This window comes from Haliotis cracherodii, unplaced genomic scaffold (assembly GCF_022045235.1).
Source record: "Haliotis cracherodii isolate W230 unplaced genomic scaffold, xgHalCrac1.p SCAF_8, whole genome shotgun sequence".
Classification (NCBI taxonomy): Eukaryota; Metazoa; Mollusca; class Gastropoda; order Lepetellida; family Haliotidae; genus Haliotis; species Haliotis cracherodii.
In genome coordinates, this window is record NW_027266341.1 from 53,645,096 (window position 1) to 53,668,610 (window position 23,515).

General features: G+C 40.5%; 1 protein-coding gene across 2 annotated transcripts; it reads left to right on the forward strand.

Moving 5' to 3' along the window:
* Window positions 1–188: 188 nt before the first annotated feature.
* LOC139450009 (STAGA complex 65 subunit gamma-like) lies at window positions 189–22,995 on the forward strand. 2 transcript variants are annotated; one of them, XM_071231622.1, is made up of 10 exons: window positions 189–368; window positions 1,243–1,363; window positions 2,788–2,906; window positions 14,159–14,268; window positions 15,566–15,687; window positions 17,499–17,686; window positions 18,841–18,932; window positions 20,122–20,239; window positions 21,210–21,362; window positions 22,083–22,995. In XM_071231622.1, the coding sequence occupies exons 1-10, from the start codon at window positions 214–216 to the stop codon at window positions 22,090–22,092; spliced, it is 1,188 nt and encodes a 395-aa protein (XP_071087723.1). In that variant the 5' UTR covers window positions 189–213; the 3' UTR covers window positions 22,093–22,995. The 2 variants fall into 2 exon arrangements, with proteins under 2 accessions (XP_071087723.1, XP_071087724.1); XM_071231623.1 differs by having other exon boundaries at window positions 2,791–2,906.
* The last annotated feature ends 520 nt before the right edge of the window (window positions 22,996–23,515 follow it).

Below are 23,515 nucleotides of genomic sequence, written 5' to 3' on the forward strand. Positions count from 1 at the left end.
TGCCGCACATAATTCTCATGATCTAAAGTAAGTACTTAATATAATCATTTGACATTAAACAAATCCTTTTCGCATTCATAAATAAAACATATATATGTATGAAATATCTGCTTATTTTCTTATGTTTAATTCAGAATTTGAGCTTTCAATCATTATGTCCGTAGCTGCAAACATGGCTTTGTTGTAAACTTCCGGTTTGGGGAAAGAAGGAAAATGAATACTCACTGGGGCGAGATTCCGTCTGTCCCAGAGGCTGACTCTGGAATAATAGCTTTAGAAAGAGAGCAGATGACCAAACCAAGATCAATGGAAGTTGAAGGACCGAGACTTCATCAACCATCAAGTCGACATTATCCCCCTTCGAACGAGTAAGATCCTGTCTTACTCGACATGTTCGAAAACATTTGTCTTACATGCTTGAGGTTTCCGCAACCGTTCTTCAGGTTTACTGCGAGAACGACATCGTCTTGCTTGGAATCTTAAACATCTTCAATTCAGTCCCTTCAAACTAAATTAAATATCTTCCCGAGGAAGAAAACGTAGTGGCCCTTTTCGTGTTAATAGCCATATTTTCCTCTTGTCATTAAAACTTATGATTGTATTCACGTATGAGTGCAATTTTGACGGATTTCTTCTTTATCTCAGTCAATTGTCATTCAAATACAATATGCACTGGTCAAGGTCCTTATGATCATACAGTACTAGATAAGTCACCTGCAGGCAGAGGCTCGATATCTGTGCACAAAATCTGCTGTCAACATGGTCAATCAGCACAGAGCTGGTAGGCTTGAAGCATTTGATGATGAGATCCATAATAGAGTAGCAACTGTAGTAACATATCCCCTCATCTCTCATTATTAAATATAATTTGAGAATTGAATCAGGCATGTGACATCACACTCAGAAATAATTTCAATTCATGCATAATTTAAAAAAAAACACACAGAACTGATTACTCTCACTTTAATCTCCCAAACCTGTACTGTTTATTCAAAGTTCAGTTTTGATGAAGAAAAGTATTGTCAGAGATAACAGAAAAGTTGGTGTAAACATTTTGTGATTTTTAGTCAGTCAGAGTATGCTGTAAATCCTATAGTGCTAATTGGCAGATTTTTCTAATAGGGCAATCCACAGCCCCCAGAAGAATAAATGATATAAAACAATGTACACATTTTGAAATACAGTAACTGCAGATAAATACAGTACAAAACTCTGATGTATCAAACTATTTCTTCTTTACAGCCCCCTACCTGCAGACCACTTCCAGATGGACCCTGTAACACTTCACACAATACAGCTGATACACCATGCAAAGAAGATGCGGCCCCTCATCCACAGTGTCCAACAACAACAAATAGAAAATGTCAGTCCAATCTACATGAACTAGTTAACAGTGACTGTACTTTATTCAACATGATTTACCAAAACTCTTTCACCAGAGACCATATGCCATATATCTGTATATAGTCTCTGCTTTCACTAATCATGCTAATGATACAGACACTGAGACAAGAACAGAAGACCATAAAGAAGTTGTCATGGTTATTTTCATCAATTATGAATGATTATGGGGTATTGCCAAGAAAGCATTGTTCTAACTTGTGTAACTTGGAACCTTTTACAATCTTTGCCAGTTAAGTGAGATCACATCAACATGATCTGATATGTGGGAGAAGTTACATTTGCAAGAAATGTCAACACTTTTATTCACTTAAAATTGATCAAAAATACTTTCCTAACTTATGATATATGTCCATTTAACATGTCGAAATTTAATGATAATTTTCAATTTATGTTTACAACTTGTACACTTTCTCAAAGTTAATGCTCATATTTTCCACAAAACATGCGTTTAAACAAAAAGATTACCAGTATTGTCAGGGCATTGTAAACATCCTCGATAGAGGGAAGTGACTTGTGTTTGAATATTATCTTCTATCATGCATGTTCTTATCTGGACATCAAGGGAAGAAACTCTTGCTAAAACCTCACCAATCCGTACCACTGCCTACAATGGATTACTGTCAATCACACAAGTCCATATTGGACAGATTCTTCTGTAAATGCATAGTGTCTGCTTTACATGAGTAATGAATTATGAACCAAATGCTTATTCATTGAAGGTAGTGTTGTTTTGATGGTAGGTACGAATAGTCTGTGAAATATCTGTCTGTCAATTGACATGATTATTCTAATCAGGGATTTACCGGATCTGAAATCCTGCGTTCTATATGCATAAGAATTGAATTTGGACACACAAAAATACAGAGTACATCCACTAGGATACAGATAATTTTTGTGCTGCTATTTCATAATTTGGTTCTACTGAATAATATCTCTACATAATCATTTGAAAATGCAATATCCAGAATCATTTCAATTGGCAAACTCAATATCTATTTTTTAACAGCCTTTGAGCATGTGCAATCTTACGTCACTTGTGGTTGAGTACTGTATTCTGTTTCTTACTTTTATCTGTGACCCTAAGGGTGGTCGGGTAGCCTAGTGGTTAAAGCGTTCGCTCGTCACGCCGAAGACCCGGGTTCGATTCCCGACATGGGTACAATGTGTGAAGCCCATTTCTGGTGTCCCCTGCCGTGATATTGCTGGAATATTGCTAAAAGCGGCGTAAAACCATATTCACTCACTCACTCACTCACTCACTCACTGTGACCCTAATTTTGTAGCCACTTGTCCGGCTATTCTCGGCTATGTGTTTTGTTAAACAGTTTTTCACTTTGTGTGGGATTCCTACTTCAACTGTTTTATCATTCAAGTTATTTTCAGAAGAACAGTGAAGGGGACATTACATTTCCAACAGCACCATCCATCCCAGAGTTTGAAGGACCCGAACAAAAACATCAGCTTCAAAAACCAATTCCCTTCATGGCGAGGGACTTCAACAGGTACCATCGTGACACGCAGTAATCATAATCTCTGCATATAAAACATTGCCTAGTAGAACTGGAAATACAATTTAAACAGTAAATCATCATGTCCAGTGATACCCTAGAGGGAGGTGCGCATTATGCAATAGACATACGTGTACAACGAAAGAAGTATTATTTATTGTTGACCTGTTTACACGAGAGGAGCCTTGATGTGGTGCATATCTAAAATGAAATGCAAGATAAATCCAACTAAGATAAAATTGTTATGGATGAGCAACTTCTTTATTACAATTGGGCGACGTTTCGGTGTAGATTCTAACACCGATATAAAGCAAATGATGTACAAACTAGGTTACTTACTTACTTACGTTTGGAGATTTAACGTGCGCTTTCCGACTGGAGCGTAATTCGCACACGGGCCCGGTCGGGCCATTTAGCGTGGTTTTGAAGGGAATATAAAGGTGTTGCAACCAGAGGGGGGTTTTAGTGGTTGCTTATATAAGTTTTGGAGATTTTGAAATTTGGAATGCATGCCTAGGGGTGTGGTAGTGTACTAAGGGAGTGTGTTGGTGTGTGTTTGTTTGTTTATGTGGTGTGGTTGAGTGTTTTTAGATGCGGATCATTAGATTGGTTTTAGTTAAGTATACGCCTAGTGCTTTAAATTTTTCTATATTGTTATGTGGATTTAGGATTGATTCTAGGGTTATGGCTTTATCTAGTTTTAGATTTGTTTGGAGTGTTGCTCGGTGGGTTTGGTAGTGCGTGCAGTGTAAGAGTGCATGTTCTATTGTTTCCAGGTGTGGGCATTTTCCGGTTGCGTGTTTTTTTATTTTTAGGAGTTGACTGTTTAGTTTAGTGTGACCTGTTTGGAGTTTGGTGATTATTCTATCAATTTTCTTGGATGGATGGAGGATTTTAGGTTTGGTTAGAGGTTTTTTGAGGATTTTGATTATCTGTGTGTTTGTTTTTAGGTATGTCTTATGCCATTTTTGGGTGATTTTATGTTTGTTAATGCTTTTGATCTCTGCTTTAGATATTGGTAGATTAAGGCTTATTTCAGTAATTTTGAGGGATTTTTTGGCAGCTTGATCGGCGTTTTCGTTTCCATATATTCCTACGTGGGCTGGGATCCAGATAAATGCTATTTGTTTGCCTGCCTCTGTTAAGTTATTTGCGCTTTTGAGTATTTGGTTAATGAGTTTAGGGCGGTTTTTGGTGTTTTTATTTTGGAGGGCCTGTAGTCCACTTAGTGAGTCTGTGAGTATTAGGATTTTTTTATTTTTTTTAGCATGTTGGTTATGGAGGGCGGATGCTATGCCCATTAACTCTGCAGTGAAGATGGATTGGTTGTTTGGGAGTCGATAAGATTGAGTGTTCCTATTTGGTTGTGCTATGTGGACTCCGAAACCAGTGCGATTTGTGATCGGATCGGAAGATCCGTCTGTGTAGATGTGGCACCAATTTGGCCAGTTTTCGTGTATGTAAGCTAGTGTGGTGGATTTAGCTATGTTTGGATCGGTTTGTTTGTTTATTGAGTTTGCCAGAGATGTGTCTATTTTGGGGATTTTTAGTTTTGGGGTAAATATATTTTATGGTTTGCAGTTTTGTTGGAGGTTATCTATTTGGTTTTCGTTTAGGTAGTTGAAATTCGTTGAGATATTGGAGTAAGTAAAGGGTGCTTCCTAGTTAGAGCCTGGTTACGAGGGCGGATATTTTCGTTTATGAGGTTTTGGTTTGATTGGGACGAGGCCCAGAAATTAAGGGTTAAGTGTTGCCTACGTAGGTTTAGTGGTATTTCTCCTGTTAAGGCCTGAAGTGAAGTGAGAGAGGTGCCATGTTGGGAACGTGTGACTATTTTAAGAGCTTGGTATTGGATTGAGTCTAGTTTTTTGGTTAGGTTATTGCTAAGCGTATCATAGATCGCACATCCGTAATCTAATTTAGACCTAATTAGTGATGTGTAGAGAGAGAGTAGAGTATCTTTGGAGGCCCCCCAGTTGGAGCCGGTGAGGCATCTTAGTGCGTTTAGATCTTTGCTGCATTTAGTTGTTAAGTTTTTAACGTGGGCCTCCCATGTTAGGTGTTGATCGAAGATTAGCCCTAGGAATTTGGTTTGTTTTTGGAACTTAATTGGTTTATTGTTTAATTTAAGATTTGGGGTGGTGTGTTTCATTTTTCGGTGTTTGAAGACTATTCCTGTAGTTTTTTCGGAGTTTAGGGAGAAGCCCCACTTGTCTGCCCATTGCTGTATTTTATTTAGGGATTTTTGGAGTAGATTTTGGGAAGTTGACATACTTTTTGTGCGGATCCAGAGGGCTCCGTCATCTGCGAATTTGGATGTTTTAATTTTAGGGGATAGGCCCTCGAAGAGGTCATTGATCATTATGTTAAAGAGTGTTGGGCTAAGAATGCTGCCCTGGGGAGTGCCGTTTTCTAGGGGACACTGGTCCGATAGAACCTGGTCTATACCCACTGTGATTTTTCGGTTATTTAGGAAGTCCTGGATGTAGTTAACGATTTGTCCTTTAGTCCTATTTTTTTAAGTTTTTGAATTAGCCCGTTGTGCCAAACCATGTCGAATGCTTTTGAGAAGTCAAAGAAGATGCCTGTAGTATATTGTTTGTTGAGTTGTCCTGTTTTGATCTCCTGTTCTAACCGGGCGAGATTGTCTAGAGTTGAGCGGCCAGGAGTGAACCCGCTTTGGTCTGTATTTATGGTGTTGTTTAGAGTTAGGTAGTGTTGTAATCTATTTTTGGTCATAGATTCCATTACTTTACATAAGTTTGAGGTCAGAGATATTGGCCTGTAAGAGTTAGCTTGGTTTGTAGGTTTGTCGGGTTTAGGGATAGGGATAACTAGAGCCTGTTTCCAAGAGGTTGGTACCTGGCCGTTTAGGTAGATTAGATTATAGAGTTTGAGTAGTGACTGGAGTAGCTTGGGAGGGAGTTTTTTGATTATTTGGTAGGATGTTAGGTCTAGTCCTGGGGCTGTTCCCTTTTTCCTGTTTTGGAGTACATAGTTTAGTTCTTCTATTGTGAAGGGTTGGTTTATTTCTAGGTTATCGTTTAATTCTTTGGTAGGTTTGGATTCTGTTTTGAGTTTTGTTTGGAATTTATCACTGAAGTTTTTGTTACTGCTGATGGTCGAAAAGTGTTTAGCTAGGTTATTTGCTTTTTCGCTGGGGTTGGTTGAGTTATTTATATTAGGAGTTTTTTTGTGTCTTTTTAGGCCTCTAATGGCATGAATTTTGCGCCAGACCGTCCTGGCATCTGTGCGGTTATTTAATCCCTCGCAAAATTTTTTCCAGTCCCTGGTTTTGGCTATTTTGACTAGGTTTTGGACCTCATGGTTTAGTTTGTGGGCTATAGGTATGTAGTTATGGTCGCGTTTGGCTTTATTGAAGGCTTTTTTACGTTTTTGTCTGGTTTGTTCTATTTCCTCGTTCCACCAGGGTACTGAGGGTTTGCCTGATTTGTTTGCTTTTCTAAAGGGTATTGAATTTTTAGCTGAGGTGATTATGTATTCTGTTAGGTTTTTGCAGAAGGTTTCTGGGTCATTATGTTCTATCTCGTTTAGATTGGCTTGTTTGCAGATATTTTGGAATTTATCCCAGTTAGCCTGGTTATAGTTAAATTTGGGTTCTGAGTTTTCGGGTTTGTCGGGGACGTTGGTATTTCCTATGGTTATGTTTATTGGGAAGTGGTCACTTCCTAGTGGGGCGTCGTGAACTTCCCATTGAGTGCTTTGGGCTAAGTCTGAGGTGCATATACTTAGGTCGATAGCCGACATGTCTCTATTGCTTTTATCATATCTGGTTGGTTGGTTATTGTTAAGTAATACGAAATCGTTGGCCTCTATCCATTCAGAGATTATTTTACCGTGATTATCTATTTTTTCCCCCGTGCCCCAGGAGGGGTGGTGGGCATTAAAGTCTCCTAGGAAAATTGTTGACTTTTTGCCTATTTGTTGAAGTATGTTTAGATCCTCTGCTTGGATTTTTTGTTGATGCCAGTGGTAGATATTTATGATGTTTATTTTTTTGTTGTTTAGGGTGATTTGAATACCGTTGGTTTCTAGGTTTGGGGTGTTTATTTTGATCTCTTCATAGTTTAAGTCTTCTCTAATTAGTATGGCTAAGCCTCCTGATGCTCTAGTTGTTTTGGTTTTAGGACGATCTGTTCTGACTATGTTATAGTTGGCTAAGTTAAATTTTGATTTATTTGAGAATTTAGTTTCTTGGATGCATGCTACATGCGGTCCTTTGTTTAGTTTAAATTTTGCTTTTAGTTCGTGGCTGTGCGAGTTAAGCCCGCCAGCATTCCACTGAAAAATATTTAGTCCTGCCATTATTTGGGTTTTTAGTGTTTGGAGATTGGTTGTTTTATGGGATTATTTTATATATCTGAGATAATTAGTTGGTAACCTGTATTGAAGTCTTTATAGTTTTGGGTGGTGAGTTTGAGTTTGAATGCTACTTTATGCAGGGCTTTAGTGCTAGCATCTGGATTTATTTGTTTTAGCATGTAAGCTAGAAGGAGAGTAACACTATTTAGCGTGTTTTTGGGGAGAGTTTGGGGTTTACGTTGTAGTTTTTTGGTTCTTTTAGGTGCTGAGCGTGTTATTTCGTTTACGTCATCATCGGTTTCTACTTCGTAATAGTCTGAGTTATCGTTGTTTAGTTCCTCACTCTCCATGGGGGTTGGTAGCGTCTCTGGTTGTGTTTGCGTGTGCGTGCTGGGCGTGTCTGTGTCTTGGCTGCTGATTGGATTTTCGGGTTTTGCCTGCTCGGGTGTGGTTGTTGTTGCCCTGGTGGCTGTAGGCTGAGTGGTGGAAGGTTGGGTGATGGCGGGCGGAATGCGGTTTGTTTTGCGTGCAGGTGTGGATGTTGTGAGAGGGTTGGGGGTGGTGAAGGTTTGGGGGTGGTGTGGGTAGTGGGTGTGGGTGGTGATTGCTTGGTGTACTTCCTGGAGGATACCATCCCATGCGGAGTTTAGATGTCGGGGAATGTTTGGTTGCGGTGTGGGTATGAGTGGTTGTTTCGTGTGCTGTGTTAGTTTTCTTGTTTGGTGTTTGGCCGTATCTATATTAATGTTTCTGTTGTCCTGTTGTGTGAGAGTGTGCCTGTGTGGGCATTTGTTAGAGAGTGAGGAGTGGTTTGTTGTTTTACAGTGTATGCACCATGGTGCGCAAATCCCTGGGCATTCTGTTTGGGCGCATTTCCTGCATTTGGTTTTTTTAAAATTACATCCGTTTGCTGTATGGTTGTATTGAAGGCAGTTAGAGCATTGTTTTACCTGTTTAATATAAGGTTTTACTTCTAGTTTTGTTGATGCGCCGAAAGAGATGAATTTTGGGGCTTCAGGATATTTAGCAGTTTTTTGAAAGTTGACGATAACGATAGGGGTGTTTGAGGTCTTTCCATTCCTATTTGAAGTTATCCTCCTAGTGCTAGTGATTTTGGGTTGAGGGGAGGTGTCTGTGTTATCGTTTGCTTCGTTAGCGTACATTATTAAGTCACCTTCTGTTTCTCTAGGGTTAACCCTAATTACACCTCTGGTGTAGAGCTGCCAGTTTGGAGTTTGATGTGTGACTGTAAATTGGAAGATTTGCGTTATCTTTTTGGCTGCGTTTAGGGATTGTAGGTCGGGGAAGATTATCTGGAATCCTTTATTTACTTCTTTGATTTTATGGAAATTGATTTTTTGTTTTTTGAACCAAATGCCTACTTTATTAGCTGTGAGAACTTTATTTAGGGTGTTTATGGGGCCGGCGGCGCAAAAGTACAGAGCGAAGGTGAATATGGATGCTGGGAAGGTGGGTGATGCGGGTGTAGTGTTGGAAGTGTCCAGCCTCCGTTTCTTAGGGTTCGTAATGGGTGCAGGCGATTCGGCAGGTTTGGGAGGTGAAGCTGCTGGAGTTTCTGTGCCGTAATCGTGAGGTATGAGGGTGTTGGGTGTCCGGTTGGAAGCGTTGTGTGCTTCGGCCGGTGTAGGGGTGTCGGGTTGGTGGATGTCTGCCTGGATGATAACACGTGCGTCGGACATGTTGTTGTAGATGAGGTTGGGTGGAAGTGAGTGAGATTTGGTGAGTTTAGAGGTGTTGAGTGTGGGTGTTTGGAGGAGGGTGCTTTGGCAGGTGAGAGGAGGTTTGGTGAGCTGTGTTTAGATGTATTAACGGATGGGTTTAGGAGTGTTTTTTTTTTTATTAGGTTTTTGTTTGTTTGGCTAAGGGTTTTTAAAGTTTTTAATTGTTTGAGCTTGGCTTGGGTGTGAGTAGTTTTGAACTAGTGTGTGTGGGTGTGTTGTGATAGTTACCGAGGGTTTGCACTTGGGCTGGCTAACAGTGGGTACTGTGCTGGCTTGGGAGGCTTGGCTGGGTGCGGGTGGCTTGGTGGCTGGAGCGCTTGGATGGCGGAGAGGTGTTTCTAGCTTGGAGTACAAACTGCGAAAGCTGGGATTAGGAAATATTTAGTCGAAGGAGTGGAGTGATAGGTGAGTGGTGGGCGTGGGTGGTGAGTAGGAAAAAGCGTGCGTTGTGTTTAGGAGAAGGGGGGATTAGGTGTTTTTTGTTTTTAGGAGTTGGGTCAAAGGGTGCGTTTGAGTGGTGGGCGTGGGTAGTGAATAGAAATGAGAGCGTGCTGTGTTAAGGAGATGGGGGAGGGTAAGGTGTTGGTTTGAGACTAAAGGGTGTGTTTGAGTGTTGTTGTTGTTTTTTTTAAGGATTTAGGGGTTTTGTGATTAATTTGGTGAGAGTGATAAGTGATAAGAGTAAGGATGAAAGGATAACGTGATGATAATTACCGATGGTGAAGTTTCCTTGGCTGGCTATCAGGCAATGCTCTGTGCTGGCTTGGGAAGTGTTGCTCGCTTGGGGTACAAACTGCAACTGATTGTCTGGCCAAGACTCGATTTTTTACAGACCGCTGTATTATAGCTGGAATATTTCTGGTTTCGGCGTTAAACAACAAACAAACAAACGATTTGAGAGTGATTTTAAGAGTATGTGAATAAGGCTGAAAGGATAACGTGATAATTACCGATGTTGGAGTTCTCCTGGGCTGGCTATCAGGCAATGCTCTGTGCTGGCTTGGGAGGTGTTGCTCGCTTGGAGTACGACAAACTAGGTATGCATGAGCATGATATATACACATGACAATAGATAGATGTTTATATAACAAATAAGGTTGATGTACACTGATTGATAGGTAGTTATGATAAGACAAGTTTATACAAGAGATAGGGTTGGTGTACAGTGATTGATGGGTATGGGATTAACACCTTAACATCAACCTTATCTGTTATATAAACATCTATCTATTGTTATGTATATATATCATGCTCATACCTAGTTTGTACTTCTCCCTTAACTCAGAAAAAACAACAGGAATAGTATTCAAACATAAAAACATGAAACCCGCCTCCCCAATCCTCCAGCTAAACAACCAAACAATCAAATTTCAAAAACAAACCAAATTTTTAGGACTTATTTTCGATGAACATCTCACCTGGGATGCTCACATCCAAAACCTAACAACTAAATGCAGTAAAGACCTAAACACCCTAAGATGCCTAACTGGCTCTAACTGGGGAGCCTCCAAAGATACTCTCCTCTCTCTCTACATATCCCTAATTAGATCAAAACTAGACTACGGCTGCGCCATATACAACACCCTAAACAACTCTCTATCCAAAAAACTTGACTCAATACAATATCAGGCTCTCAAACTCATTACACGCACCCAACATGGCACCTCCTACACCTCACTTCAGGCCTTAACAGGAGAAATGCCACTAAGTCTACGCAGGGAACAGCTAAGCTTAAATTTCTGGGCCGCGTCCCAATCAAACCCTCTCATCCAAAACTTATTAAACCAAAACATCAGCCCTAAAAACCAAGCTCTAGCTCGTAAACACCCCTTACTTACCCCAATATCCCAAAGAATAACAAACTACCTAAATGAACACCAAATTAAAAATCTTAAACAAAACTGCAAACAATCAAATATCTTCACCCCTAAACTTAAAATACCCAAAATAGACACAACACTAGCTAGCCAAATAAATAAACAAACCGACCCAAACATAGCTAAAACTACCACACTAGCATACATACACAAAAATTGGCCAAATTGGTGTCACATTTACACGGACGGATCCTCAGATCCGACCTCCAAACACACGGGTTTCGGAGTCCATACCACACAACCAACTAAAACCACACAATCCTTCCGACTCCCAAATAACCAATCAATATTCACGGCCGAACTAATGGGCATGGCCTCAGCCCTCCACAATCAAGAATCCAAAAACAACCAAAAAATCCTAATACTTACTGACTCCCTAAGTGGACTACAAGCCCTCCAAAACAAAAATACCAAAAACCGACCTAAATTAATAAATCAAATACTTAAAAGCTCCAACGACCTAACAAAAGCAGGCAAACAAATAACCTTCTTGTGGATACCCGCCCACGTAGGAATATACGGTAATGAAAACGCCGATAAAGCAGCTAAACTATCCCTTAAAATCCCAGAAATAAGCTTAAACTTACCCATCTCAAAAACAGAAATTAAAAGTGTAAACAAACAAAAAATCACAAAAAAATGGCATAACCTATATCTAAACTCAAATAGCAAAATCAAAAGAGTGCTCAGCAAACCACTAACCAAACCAAAAATTCTCCATCCATCAAAAAAAATCGACAGAGTAATCACTAAACTCCAAACAGGACACACCAACCTAAATAACCACCTAAAAAATTTTAAAAAACACACTACAGGTAACTGCCCACACTGCAAACAACCAGAAACCCCAGAACACGCACTCATCCACTGCACACACTACCTAACACATCGAACCGCATTACAAACCACCCTCAATCTAAACAAGGCTCTCACTCTAGAAGCAATACTAAACCCACAAAATAAACTAGAAAACTTCAAGGCCTTAGGCATATTCTTAATAAAAACGGAACTAATAAAACGCATCTAAAACCATAATAACCTACCAAATCAAAATCACATAAACAAACAATCATCCACCATACCCAGCTCCCTTAGTTCTCCTCCCCAACCCCATCAGCATCTATTCCAAATCTCAAAATTCCCAAATTCTATATAAGCAACCCCTAAAGCCCCCTCTTGGGTTGCACGGACCACCCTCGCCCCTTTCGGAAACACATTAAATGGCCTGGCCGGGCCCGTGTGCGAAATACGCATCAGTCGGAAAGCGCACGTTAAATCTCCAAAGTAAGTAAGTAAGTAAGTAGTTTGTACATCATTTGCTTGATAACGGTGTTAGAATCTACACCGAAACGTCGCCCAATTGTAATAAAGAAGTTGCTCATCCATAACAATTTTGTCTTAGTTACCATTCCAACTTCTAAATGCCACTCAAAGAAGATAAATCCATTAAATCCCATTCAGTACTTTAGTTTTGCCAGTACTCCTATATTGAAATAATAGGTGAGGTGAAATGGGGTTTAACGTCCAAGATTATTGCACTTATATGGTGACGTGCATGCACATGTGTGTGTGTGGCTGCTTGTACTAGTCGGGACTCATGCCGATTTATAGGACTAGCACACTGAGATACCATGCCGCAGTTTTAACATGAATACCCCACTCAGACACAGTATACTCCGAGCCAACCAGTCCTTGTTTTAGCCACTTAATGCCAAGCGCCAGATAGGGTAACAACAAGTACCATCTTTTAACGTCTCTTGGTATGACGAGGATCGAACCCCGGACCTTCCGCTCTCCGGGCGGACGCTCTACCACTAGACCATGGAGGCGGTCTGTTGAAATAATAAGTAGTACCTACTCCTGATTCTGGAGCCCTGGTAGTAATGGTGACATGGTCTGATATTGAGTCAATGCAGAATGTTCTTTGGAATGCCAAAGTACTGTATATGAACATAAATAAGCTGTTTAAAAAATTAAGCTGAGGTAACTTCATCCTCAAAATCTGTATCAAAATGGTATGTCCGGTACATAACCTAGACCTCCAACCTACCTACATCTCGTCATGATCAAAATATATGAAATCCACATTAAATTACAGAAGTTAATCCTGTTGTTACACTATCTGGCAATAAAGAAAAGTGTTCATTGTATATCTGCACTAATGATGGTAATATATTTCATTAATTTCATTCAATATTTCATTCAATAATAAGTAAATAAATTTTGGCGATTTTCAATTTTATTTTTTTTTTCGTTATGTTTTTGGGTATGTTTTAACAGATTTGGAGAAAAACTGCTTATTGTGGCCATAAATGGTAACAAAACTAATCTATGTTCACATACTGTGACCTATACATACCCAGTAGCTAAGTAAAAGATTGAATATATGTTATAACCCAGTGCACTGTGACAACGATCTGTAATACATCTGGAGGAGAGTTGGTTAACTTCGAAAACAGACAACCCCAAAACACAACTAATAAAGTATTTTCATCTTAGCTTAGTCATACTTCATTGTTTAGTGCACATTTTCCTAAACCAGACAAAAGTGGATTGTGTTTGTTAGCTCTTTTTTCATTGGACAAGGTGACTTGATTGTAAGGATGCCATAGTATATGACGATATCGATGTGTCGGTAAATATTTAATGTCAATGCTATATTGATACAAATATAATAATATAGGTACAAACTTTATAATTCACCTCTGATGTAATGGTTACATTTATTAGTGAGTGAGTGAGTTTGGTTTAACACCGCTTTTAACAGTATTCCAGTTATATCACGGCGTGTCAGGTTAGTGTGGGAGGAAATCCCGAAGTGATGCAGGTCTCAGACGTTTACCATTTTGGTGAAACCCACGAACACGGGTATGGTGCTGATAAACCTAGAAACATAATTGGGGCGAACCAGAATTCGAACCCACAATCATAGGTTTCTGGCGTGCCCAAGGGACGCAACTCTGCACAGCAAATCACGGCGCCTTAGACAACTGGGCCACCCGTGCCCCCTACATTTATTAGGGTTACCATTGTTGAGAAGGCAGAAATTCAAACTGAAACATTTAATGGATCAACCATGGTTCTCATGTTCATATTTAGCGTTTGATTAATTGCAGGTCTACATAAGTAAGTTCTCTATCTTCACAAACAAAATTATTAATTACGATTATTAGTCATATCAATTGATATATGGTGATACTTTTCAGTCTATAAAACAATACTAAAATTTCCAGTCAATGACACCCCTACTTGATTGTAACCATGGTAACTGGATTATGACTTACAGAAAGTTTTGTCCCTGCAGTGACTTTGCCCAAGGTAAGGGACAGCCCCCTCCCAGGATAGATGAGGTGACAAACAGGAAGTTGCTCCGACGCTCTGTGGCTGCCCTCTGTGCACATGTTGGATTTGATAGTAAGTACTGGCGGGATCATCTTCCTGAGGCAAGGGAGTTACCTGATTTTAAATGTCCAGTTTCCACCCTTGCCGAACTAGGCTGGTATTATGGAGTTACATTTTGGCTGGACTTATGAGTCTATGCATAGTCCAATCAAAATCGCGTGACGAAATCAACATCCGGTTTGTTAACTGTCATGCAGATTTCAGTCGACTGCAGGATTTGCAAAGCAAGTGCACCGCCAGCTCTGCGTCAACAGATATTTTCCAAATCATTTCATGTTTTAATCTAAGTGCACTTCGCAATGTAAGACCCGTTCTATCACAAATTAGATCTGATTATTGATCAGTGTCTTGACTGGGCGCCACCATTTTGTTGGAAGCAAATGCAAGTGACATGAGAGGTGGAATCTGATTGGTCAATAGGAGAGGCATAGAAGGGACATAACTCTAATAGCTAAATAGCCACTAGTGGCGCTACGATCGACCCAGACATTCCCGCCTAGTTCGGCAAGGGTGGAAGTTTCACTGTTATAGTCAGTTAACTCCTTTGCCTCAGAGACACGTGGAGCAATACATCATGTCAGTAACTAGCATTGATTATTGGGATAAACAAAATTCATCAAGCCATCCATTATGTAGTATTTAGATAGTAGATCTACTTTATTAAGAAATGGCCTTTCTGTCTGCTGAGTTGATCAGTTTTCCATCAGCTACGACTATGTGTGTCTTGAAGGTTCCCCTGGGTAAAGAAGGGAGAAGTGCCATGTAACAATCATGGTCTTAGCTGGTGTTCGAATTTAAGCATGGAAATCAATGGGTCCATGTCATAACCCCAATGTCATGTGCATGTGCACTCGATTCTTTGCGGTCTGCATGATTTCCTGTGTTTGGTTCCATTGAAATGAAATGTTGATTGCTACTAAAGAAGCAATACTAAAGGCCCTAGGTCCCTCCTTAATTTTGAACTCTGTTAATCATTGATTTCTAAACTGTTGCTTTGGTGTCAATATTCTATTTGTATTTGTTAACTTTTGCACTATGATTTTCCCTCCCATTAACTCCAGCAAAACATTTTAATAAAAAACTCCATTTAACCCCAACAAGAAAAGTGTACTGACTGTTATTTTATTTCCCCCTCCCTTTCATGGCCTTCGGGTATTTTGGGGATAACAACAAGTAATTACCTTGGCCCTGATTGAGCATGATAGATAACATCCCATTTTAAAAATTTGAGAATTTTATGAATATTGACAGATATGTAACTGGAAACTGGTGCAGTTGATAGTGTTCTGAAATTTCTTCTTTTTTTTAGCCTGTCCTGAGTCTGTGTTGGAGACATTGACTGACATCCTGAATGAGTATTACCTCCAGATGACAAAACACCTGCGTGCAGCTGCAGACACAGCTGCACTCAACCAGTATGGGGGATTCCCTGTAAGTATCAGCTGCAGACACAGCTGCACTCAACCAGTATGGGGGATTCCCTGTAAGTATCAGCTGCAGACACAGTTGCACTTAACCAATATGGGGATTCCCTGTAAATATCTGCTGCAGACACAGCTATATTCACTCAGTATGGGGATTTCCTGTAAATATCAGCTGCAGACACAGCTATATATTCAGTCAGAATGGGGATTCCCTGTTAATACCAGCTGCAGACACAGCTGCACAACCAATATGGGGATTCCCTGTAACTATCAGCTGCAGACACAGCTATATTCACTCCGTATGGGGATTCCTTGTAAATATAAGCTGCAGACACAGCTATATTCAGTCAGTATGGGGATTCCCTGTAAGTATCAGCTGCAGAGACATCTATATTCAGTCAGTTTTGGGATTCTCTGTAAATATCAGCTGCAGACACAGCTATATTCACTCAGTATGGGGATTCTCTGTAAATATCAGCTGCAGACACAGCTATATTCACTCAGTATGGGGATTCTCTGTAAATATAAGCTGCAGACACAGCTATATTCACTCAGTATGGGGATTCTCTGTAAATATCAGCTGCAGACACAGCTATATATTCAGTCAGAATTGGGATTCCCTGTTAATACCAGCTGCAGACACAGCTGCACAACCAATATGGGGATTCCCTGTAACTATCAGCTGCAGACACAGCTATATTCACTCCGTATGGGGATTCTCTGTAAATATAAGCTGCAGACACAGCTATATTCAGTCAGTATGGGGATTCTCTGTAAATATCAGCTGCAGACACAGCTATATTCACTCAGTATGGGGATTCCCTATAAGTATCAGCTGCAGACACATCTATATTCAGTCAGTTTTGGGATTCTCTGTAAATATCAGCTGCAGACACAGCTATATTCACTCAGTATGGGGATTCTCTGTAAATATCAGCTGCAGACACAGCTATATTCAGTCAGTATGGGGATTCTCTGTAAAAATAAGCTGCAGACACAGCTATATTCACTCAGTATGGGGATTCTCTGTAACTATCAGCTGCAGACACAGCTATATTCACTCAGTATGGGGATTCTCTGTAAATATAAGCTGCAGACACAGCTATATTCAGTCAGTATGGGGATTCCCTTTGAATATCAGCTGCAGACACATCTATATTCAGTCAGTATGGGGATTCTCTGTAAATATCAGCTGCAGACACATCTATATTCACTCAGTATGGGGATTCTCTGTAAATATCAGCTGCAGACACAGCTATATTCAGTCAGTATAGGGATTCTCTGTAAATATCAGCTGCAGACATAGCTATATTCACTCAGTATGGGGATTCTCTGTAAATATAAGCTGCAGACACAGCTATATTCAGTCAGTATGGGGATTCTCTGTAAATATCAGCTGCAGACACAGCAGCACTCAACCAGTATGGGTGATTCAATGTGTAGGGACCTGCTTTCACAGCTGCACTCCGTCAGTCAGACCAAGTAGAAAAATAATATTATGAATTGTTTCTTGACCTCAGTTTACAGAACAAAGAAAATTCGGGATCATGAATATGTTGGGGGATTTATTTTTGTAGTGAAGTCCGTGTATACAATTTCTTCAAAACATTCATAATCACTAACTTGTTTGTTCAGTATACATAATGTTTTCTACATGAGTAGCAACCAAATCTGTCATGTTTATCGTTTGCAAGTAACCTGTCTTGGAAGACTCCAAGAAGCTTATTGATCTGGTTTTCACATCAACTCTTCATCCGTAATGACTGATGTATGTCTATTTTGTGACTATAACGTTCCATATTCCCTCACACATCTCAGGATATAGTCGAGCAGGTGTTCCATGAGATGAGCATTGGAAGCGTGACTTCGCTACACGACTTCTACCAGACACGGGTCATCGCACACCATCAGAACATGCAGGACACATGTCGCGGGCTGTTGGCGGAATATGAGAAGCTCAAACAAAAGTCAAAGGATTCTCAGCCAGACACTTTCCATGTCATCAGGTACATCACACAGTTTAAAAAACAAAATAGCATTTCTAGAGATTTCACGGTCAGCAGCGATAGAAACTAACAATTTTAGTCCACTAGTCCTTATAAAGAGAACATTTAGCCAAACACTTGAAAAGGGCAGATTTCTAATAGTCCTTATGATACCTTAACTATTGGGCAGTTTGGCAAGGACTACAGGACTAGTGCCAATTTCTACTTAGGACTGCTTAGGAATTTGAAACATTATTGAAAGACATCTTTACCTGATGTTCGTTTCCTTTAGGTCATATGGTTTTGTAAATGAGTTTATTGATCTGCCAACCATAAGAAATTAAAAGGGAAACATTAAACTGAAAAGCATTTTAAATCCTTTTCTTCCCTTCAGGTTGTGAGAGCAAGAGAGTGAATTTTAACACTATGACAGTTAAATCACCATTATCGTTGTGACAGTCTGTGGATGTTACCCACGTCTCGGTAAACCTGCTAACATGGGTGCTGACAAACCAAGAATCAGTGTATAACATCCAGGACATGTTTTTATTGTACTTGAGACCTCCACATAACATTCTAAGCAAATATATTACAACCATGGAATACATATACTGTATTCGCTATTTTATACATCCTGCTCCTATAAGCAAACTGCTAGACAATCTGTGAGGAATCTTAAGAGGCTCCCCTATAAAATCTGTAAATTTCATGACGGTCCATATTTTCTAGTGTATTTCTTAGAGAAACAGCAGCACAGAATGAGTGTACAATTCATTGAATTTGTAACTGTTATCACCTTATCCCAAGTTGTCGGGATGAAGTAACATTTGCCGAGTGTTTCTTGGTAGGCGCTGTTCATGCTTTTCTAGACCGCCTCCGTGGTCCAGTGGTAGAGCGTCTGCCTGGAGAGCGCAAAGTTGGGGGTTCGATCCCCAGCCATGTCATACAAAAAGACATTAAAAAGATTGTACTTGTTGTTACCCTGTCTGGTGCTCGGCAATAAAGGGCTAAAACAAGGACTGGTCCGCTTGGAGTCAGTATACTGTGTCTGAGTGGGGTATTCATGTTAAACTGCGACATGGCCTACTTTTAGTAAGCTATATTCACAATTCCTGGTTCACGGTGTATATGATACAGGGGAATCTTCTTTGAACATATTTTTATGTATTTTCCAGAATCAAGGATGAGCCGTGTGCTGAAATCCAGTTTCCCACGCTGGATGAGAATGATGAGGTGAACGAAGCTGAGCAGCTGCTGCAGCTGGAAGGTACCGTCTGGGGGGGTCACCATGATGTCGCACACAACCAGCCAAATCTTTATATAGTTCTGAACTAATGGATGTCATATAAAGTTTTATTTAGCAGCCACATCACTCACTCACTCGAGTCGAGGCGCTATGATTGTTTTGTGAGAATGGGTCTTGGTATTCAAAGAAGCTTTACATCATAACGACTAGTGATCAAGATACATTTCTACCCGACTTCACTGCCCCATAATGCTTCAGTGTTGCCATGACGACACAGTCACCATGTCTACTATCATCATCATCACTGAAGGTTATTATTCTATCCCAGTGGATGAGAGAGTTGATTTAGTCAGTCAGTGTGAACAGGAAATTATGCTCAAGATCTATGCTAAATGAGACCAGGTGGCACTGGAATTCACTATGCACTGTTGGGTGTGATTATTGGATTGAATCCCAGATTCATGCTTATTTTGCTTGTAGGTTTGTCAGCACCATATCCTTACTTCACCAAAGTGGTAAATGTGTAAGCCCTGCCTTACCCACATGATGTGACTGAATTCTGACAAGACTCACTCACTCACCCACTCACCCACCCACCCACCCTCTCACTCGCCCACTAACTCACTCACTCACACACCCACCCACTCTCTCTCACTCACTCATCCACCCACTCTCTCTCACTCATTCACCCACCCACCTTCTCACTCACTCACTCACCCTCACTCACTCACCCACTCATCCACCCACCCTCACTCACTCACTCACCCACTCTCTCTCTCACTCACTCATCCACCCACCCTCTCACTCACTCACTCACCCTCACTCACTCACTCACACTCACTCACTCACTCACAATTCCCGACATGGGTACAATGTGTGGAGCCCATTTCTGGTGATCCCCAGCCGTGATATTGCTGGAATATTGCAAAAAACAGCGTAAAACCACCCTCACTCACCCACTCTCACTCACCCACCTACTCACTCACTCATCCACCCACTCTCTCACTCACTCACTCATGCACCCACCCACCCTCCCCCTCACTCACTCACTCACTCACTCACTCAATTCCCGACATGGGTACAATGTGTGAAGCCCATTTCTGGTGATCACCAGCCGTGATATAGCTGGAATATTGCTAAAAGCAGCGTAAAACCATGCTCACTCACTCACTCACCCACTCTCACTCACTGTGCTGTGGATTGTGTGCAGGTTTTGCTGCTGGGTTTGCCATCACTGTGGAGCAGGAGACGGCGGAGGGGCTGACGACAGAGGTGGAGTCCAAGTGGTCACAGGCCATGGCGGGAAAATCAGATCCTAATGATGCCAAGTAAGGAACGGCTCTTGTATTAGACTTTTTGTCTGCTTCATTGGCCCAAAATACTAAAATGTGAAATACTGAATACTAAATATTCTGACATGTTCCAATGGGTGACATTAGGCCGAAGTATTGGACTTCGACCTCATAAAATAATCAAGTGTGGCTAAGATTATTGAAATGGTTGACATGGAACTGAGCAGGTCTGTGACACAACATGCTTTTTTTATCATATGTTTATACTCTATCTATATCTCTTATTTTTACCATATGTTTATACTCTATCTACATCTCCTATTAAAATCAGTTTGGGTCAAAGATTTGCTCATGTTCAAGTACTTGAAAAACACTCCATAAAATCCTCTAAATTTACCCTTTTTGACACATTTTAGCCTTATCTATGCTTTTAGTTTGTTACAAAACATTCATATTTGAAATGAACAAAGTCTAGTTCTCATCCATATAAACACATCTTTCTACTCCATCCCTTCAGTAATTAAGAACATTCAAACTCAGTATTGGAAGGGAAATAACTCTTTGACATGTCATTCGTTCACAGATTTCACTTCTAAACCATGCTACTCATGCCACATTCACTGCCCTTTGTGAACTACGTAATATTTGTGTAATCTGAGACTAGTGAAAATCTGGACTGGGTGATATCAAATGACTATTTGGATTCAACTGAAGGTGTCTACCATGTGTACCTGGCCTTCCTATTTCATATATAATTGGGGCGGTCGGGTAACCTTGTGGTTAAGGCGATCGCTCATCACGCCAAAGACCCGGGTTCGATTCCCGACGTGGACAATGTGTGAAGCCCATTACTGGTGTCCCCCACCGTGATATTGCTGGAATATTGCTAAAAGCGGCGTAAAACCTCACTCACTCACTCACTAACTCATATATAATTGTATATTGCTGTGACATAGCTGTAGTATTGCTGACAGAGACATGCACTGACTGTATGCTTGTGTGTCAGAGTGAAGACTGAGGATGGGTACGAGGAAGTTGGGAGTGTATCGGAGACTGTGACAGACCAGCTGAGTGATGACAACGACCCTGGCTCCATCCCTGTGTCGGACATCCTGTCACCACCCTCCATCACCAGCAAACCAAGCAAGCCCAAGAAGAGGTCAGTAACAACTTGTCCCCATTTCACGCAGCATGCACTCAGTTGAAAAGCATGGAGCAAGGGACATAACTCTGTTGAAAATGAAAGTACGACACCAATTTTCGAACTCATTTGAGATTGTGACCAGTTACATCAATGTGTAAACTTTCATTTCTCTAACTTGAATACTGTATTTTCATGAGTATAGTGAGCACCCATGTATAATGCGCACCCCCCTCTAGTGGATTCAATATTTTTGAAAAAAAGAAATTTGAATATTATGTGCAGAAAAAAATTACACCGCACCCCTTCAGCGAAGTCCGGCAAACGAATGGGTGATGAGAAACTTTGTCAGTACAAATTCGAAATTTGAGATAAAAAATCACCAGACATGTTTGGACATTGTATTTTTTGTTCAGCTAGGCATTGATTTATATACACGGATTAAGATTACCTCGTGTATTTTCTCGTAAACTAAGCCGGACACAGCAATCAGCTGTACACACGTTTTCTTGGAATCTACCGGTGATTCGGTCAAGACACACCCAATGATATAACTTTACAGTATTTTAATGCAAGGATCGGCAAAAGTTGTTATTGAGAAAATTTGTCCACATTGAGAAATGGACGGACGGACACTCCGTTCCTATATCCCCCACAGGGACAATAACAGTATTTCCTTGCTTTATTTTGATCTACTGAAGATTTAACTCAAATAGTCGTGTTTGTTTTGTATTTCAGGAAGAGATGAGGAAAAGAGAGACTGAGAAGATAGCTGATAGAAAGAAAGCATGGTTGAAGTGACATGGACCATAACACAGACAGCAGCGTCTCCATCACCCCGAGCACGGAGACATCAGTGTGGTGCTTCATCAGCTCAGATACAGGACATGGATGTGTCAGTGGGTGTGCAGGGTTATCTCCCTTGTGTCACTGACCACCTGAGGAATGAATTGATGGTGGCAACTGTGTGTGTCAGGATAACATGAAGTGTGACAGATATGTGTTGACATTGAAGTGAAAGGTTCCATTGGAAGGATATTCATCATTTCCACAGACTTCTGGAAAGTAGAACTTTGGTCTATATTGATATATATTTATATATAAAGAGGTTTTTGTCCTAGGTTTTGACTTTGTTAAGCAAAGAGAGTATGATATTGTATGTGAAAACTGTATGTGAATAAGAAAAGTTTGATACGTTTTTGTCTGTGAGAAAAGTGTTTGCCAGGATGAGAATACCATGATCAAAATATAAGCCATGATAGACTACTCAGAGTCTGGTATCGAGGCAATGCTGTAACCATGGTTACTGGTCAGCACTTTTGATATAAGAAAGTGTGAGTGAGTTTATATAGGTTCGGCCTGCTCAGTGAAAGAAATATTAACTTAAAAAAAGATATGGATCTGCCCTTGTGAACGGACTGACTGTTTCACAAAATCTCCTTCACAGAAAAAACAAAGTTATCATTGTCATTCCCCATCTCGCCATGTTATTGCATCTCTTCTGATTCCATGGTTTCCATCAAGTATCCTATGCATAGCAATAACAAAGTAAGAATACTATAAAAGTAAAACATGCAGACAAAACGAAGGGAGGTAACTCAATGTTTCATTTACTTCATTTTGTTGTATGCAGCAACTGCTATTAAACAGGTACCGGCCATTACATTTTCTGCTTGTTATTTTGAGGAAGTGCCATTGTGTAATACTCCATTGGCATAACGGGGAATACAAGGCTTTTTCATCACTCTCTCATGCCAATTACCCAACACACAAACTTACAGGATTACATGACTTTCATTTCATCAAGTTTGGCGTTTTTTAAAGACTTACTAATTTCTGGTTAAGTCATCTATATTATTTAGGGACCACCTCCGTAGCCTAGGGGATACAGCATCTGCCCTAGACATGCTAGAGGGAGGGTCGGTGGTTGGATCCCAGTCATACTACATGATACTTGTTGTTTCCCTGCCTGGCCTTGGCAATAAGGTGATATGAAACAAGGACTGGCTCGGAGTCCTTATGCTGTGTCTCAGTAGGGTACACAAGTTAAACTGTGGCATGGTATCTCAGTGGGCTAGCACTATAAAACCGACATTAGTCTGGACTAGTACAAGCAGCCACACACACATGCATGCACCTCACTATGTAAATGCAATAATCTATTATGAGGG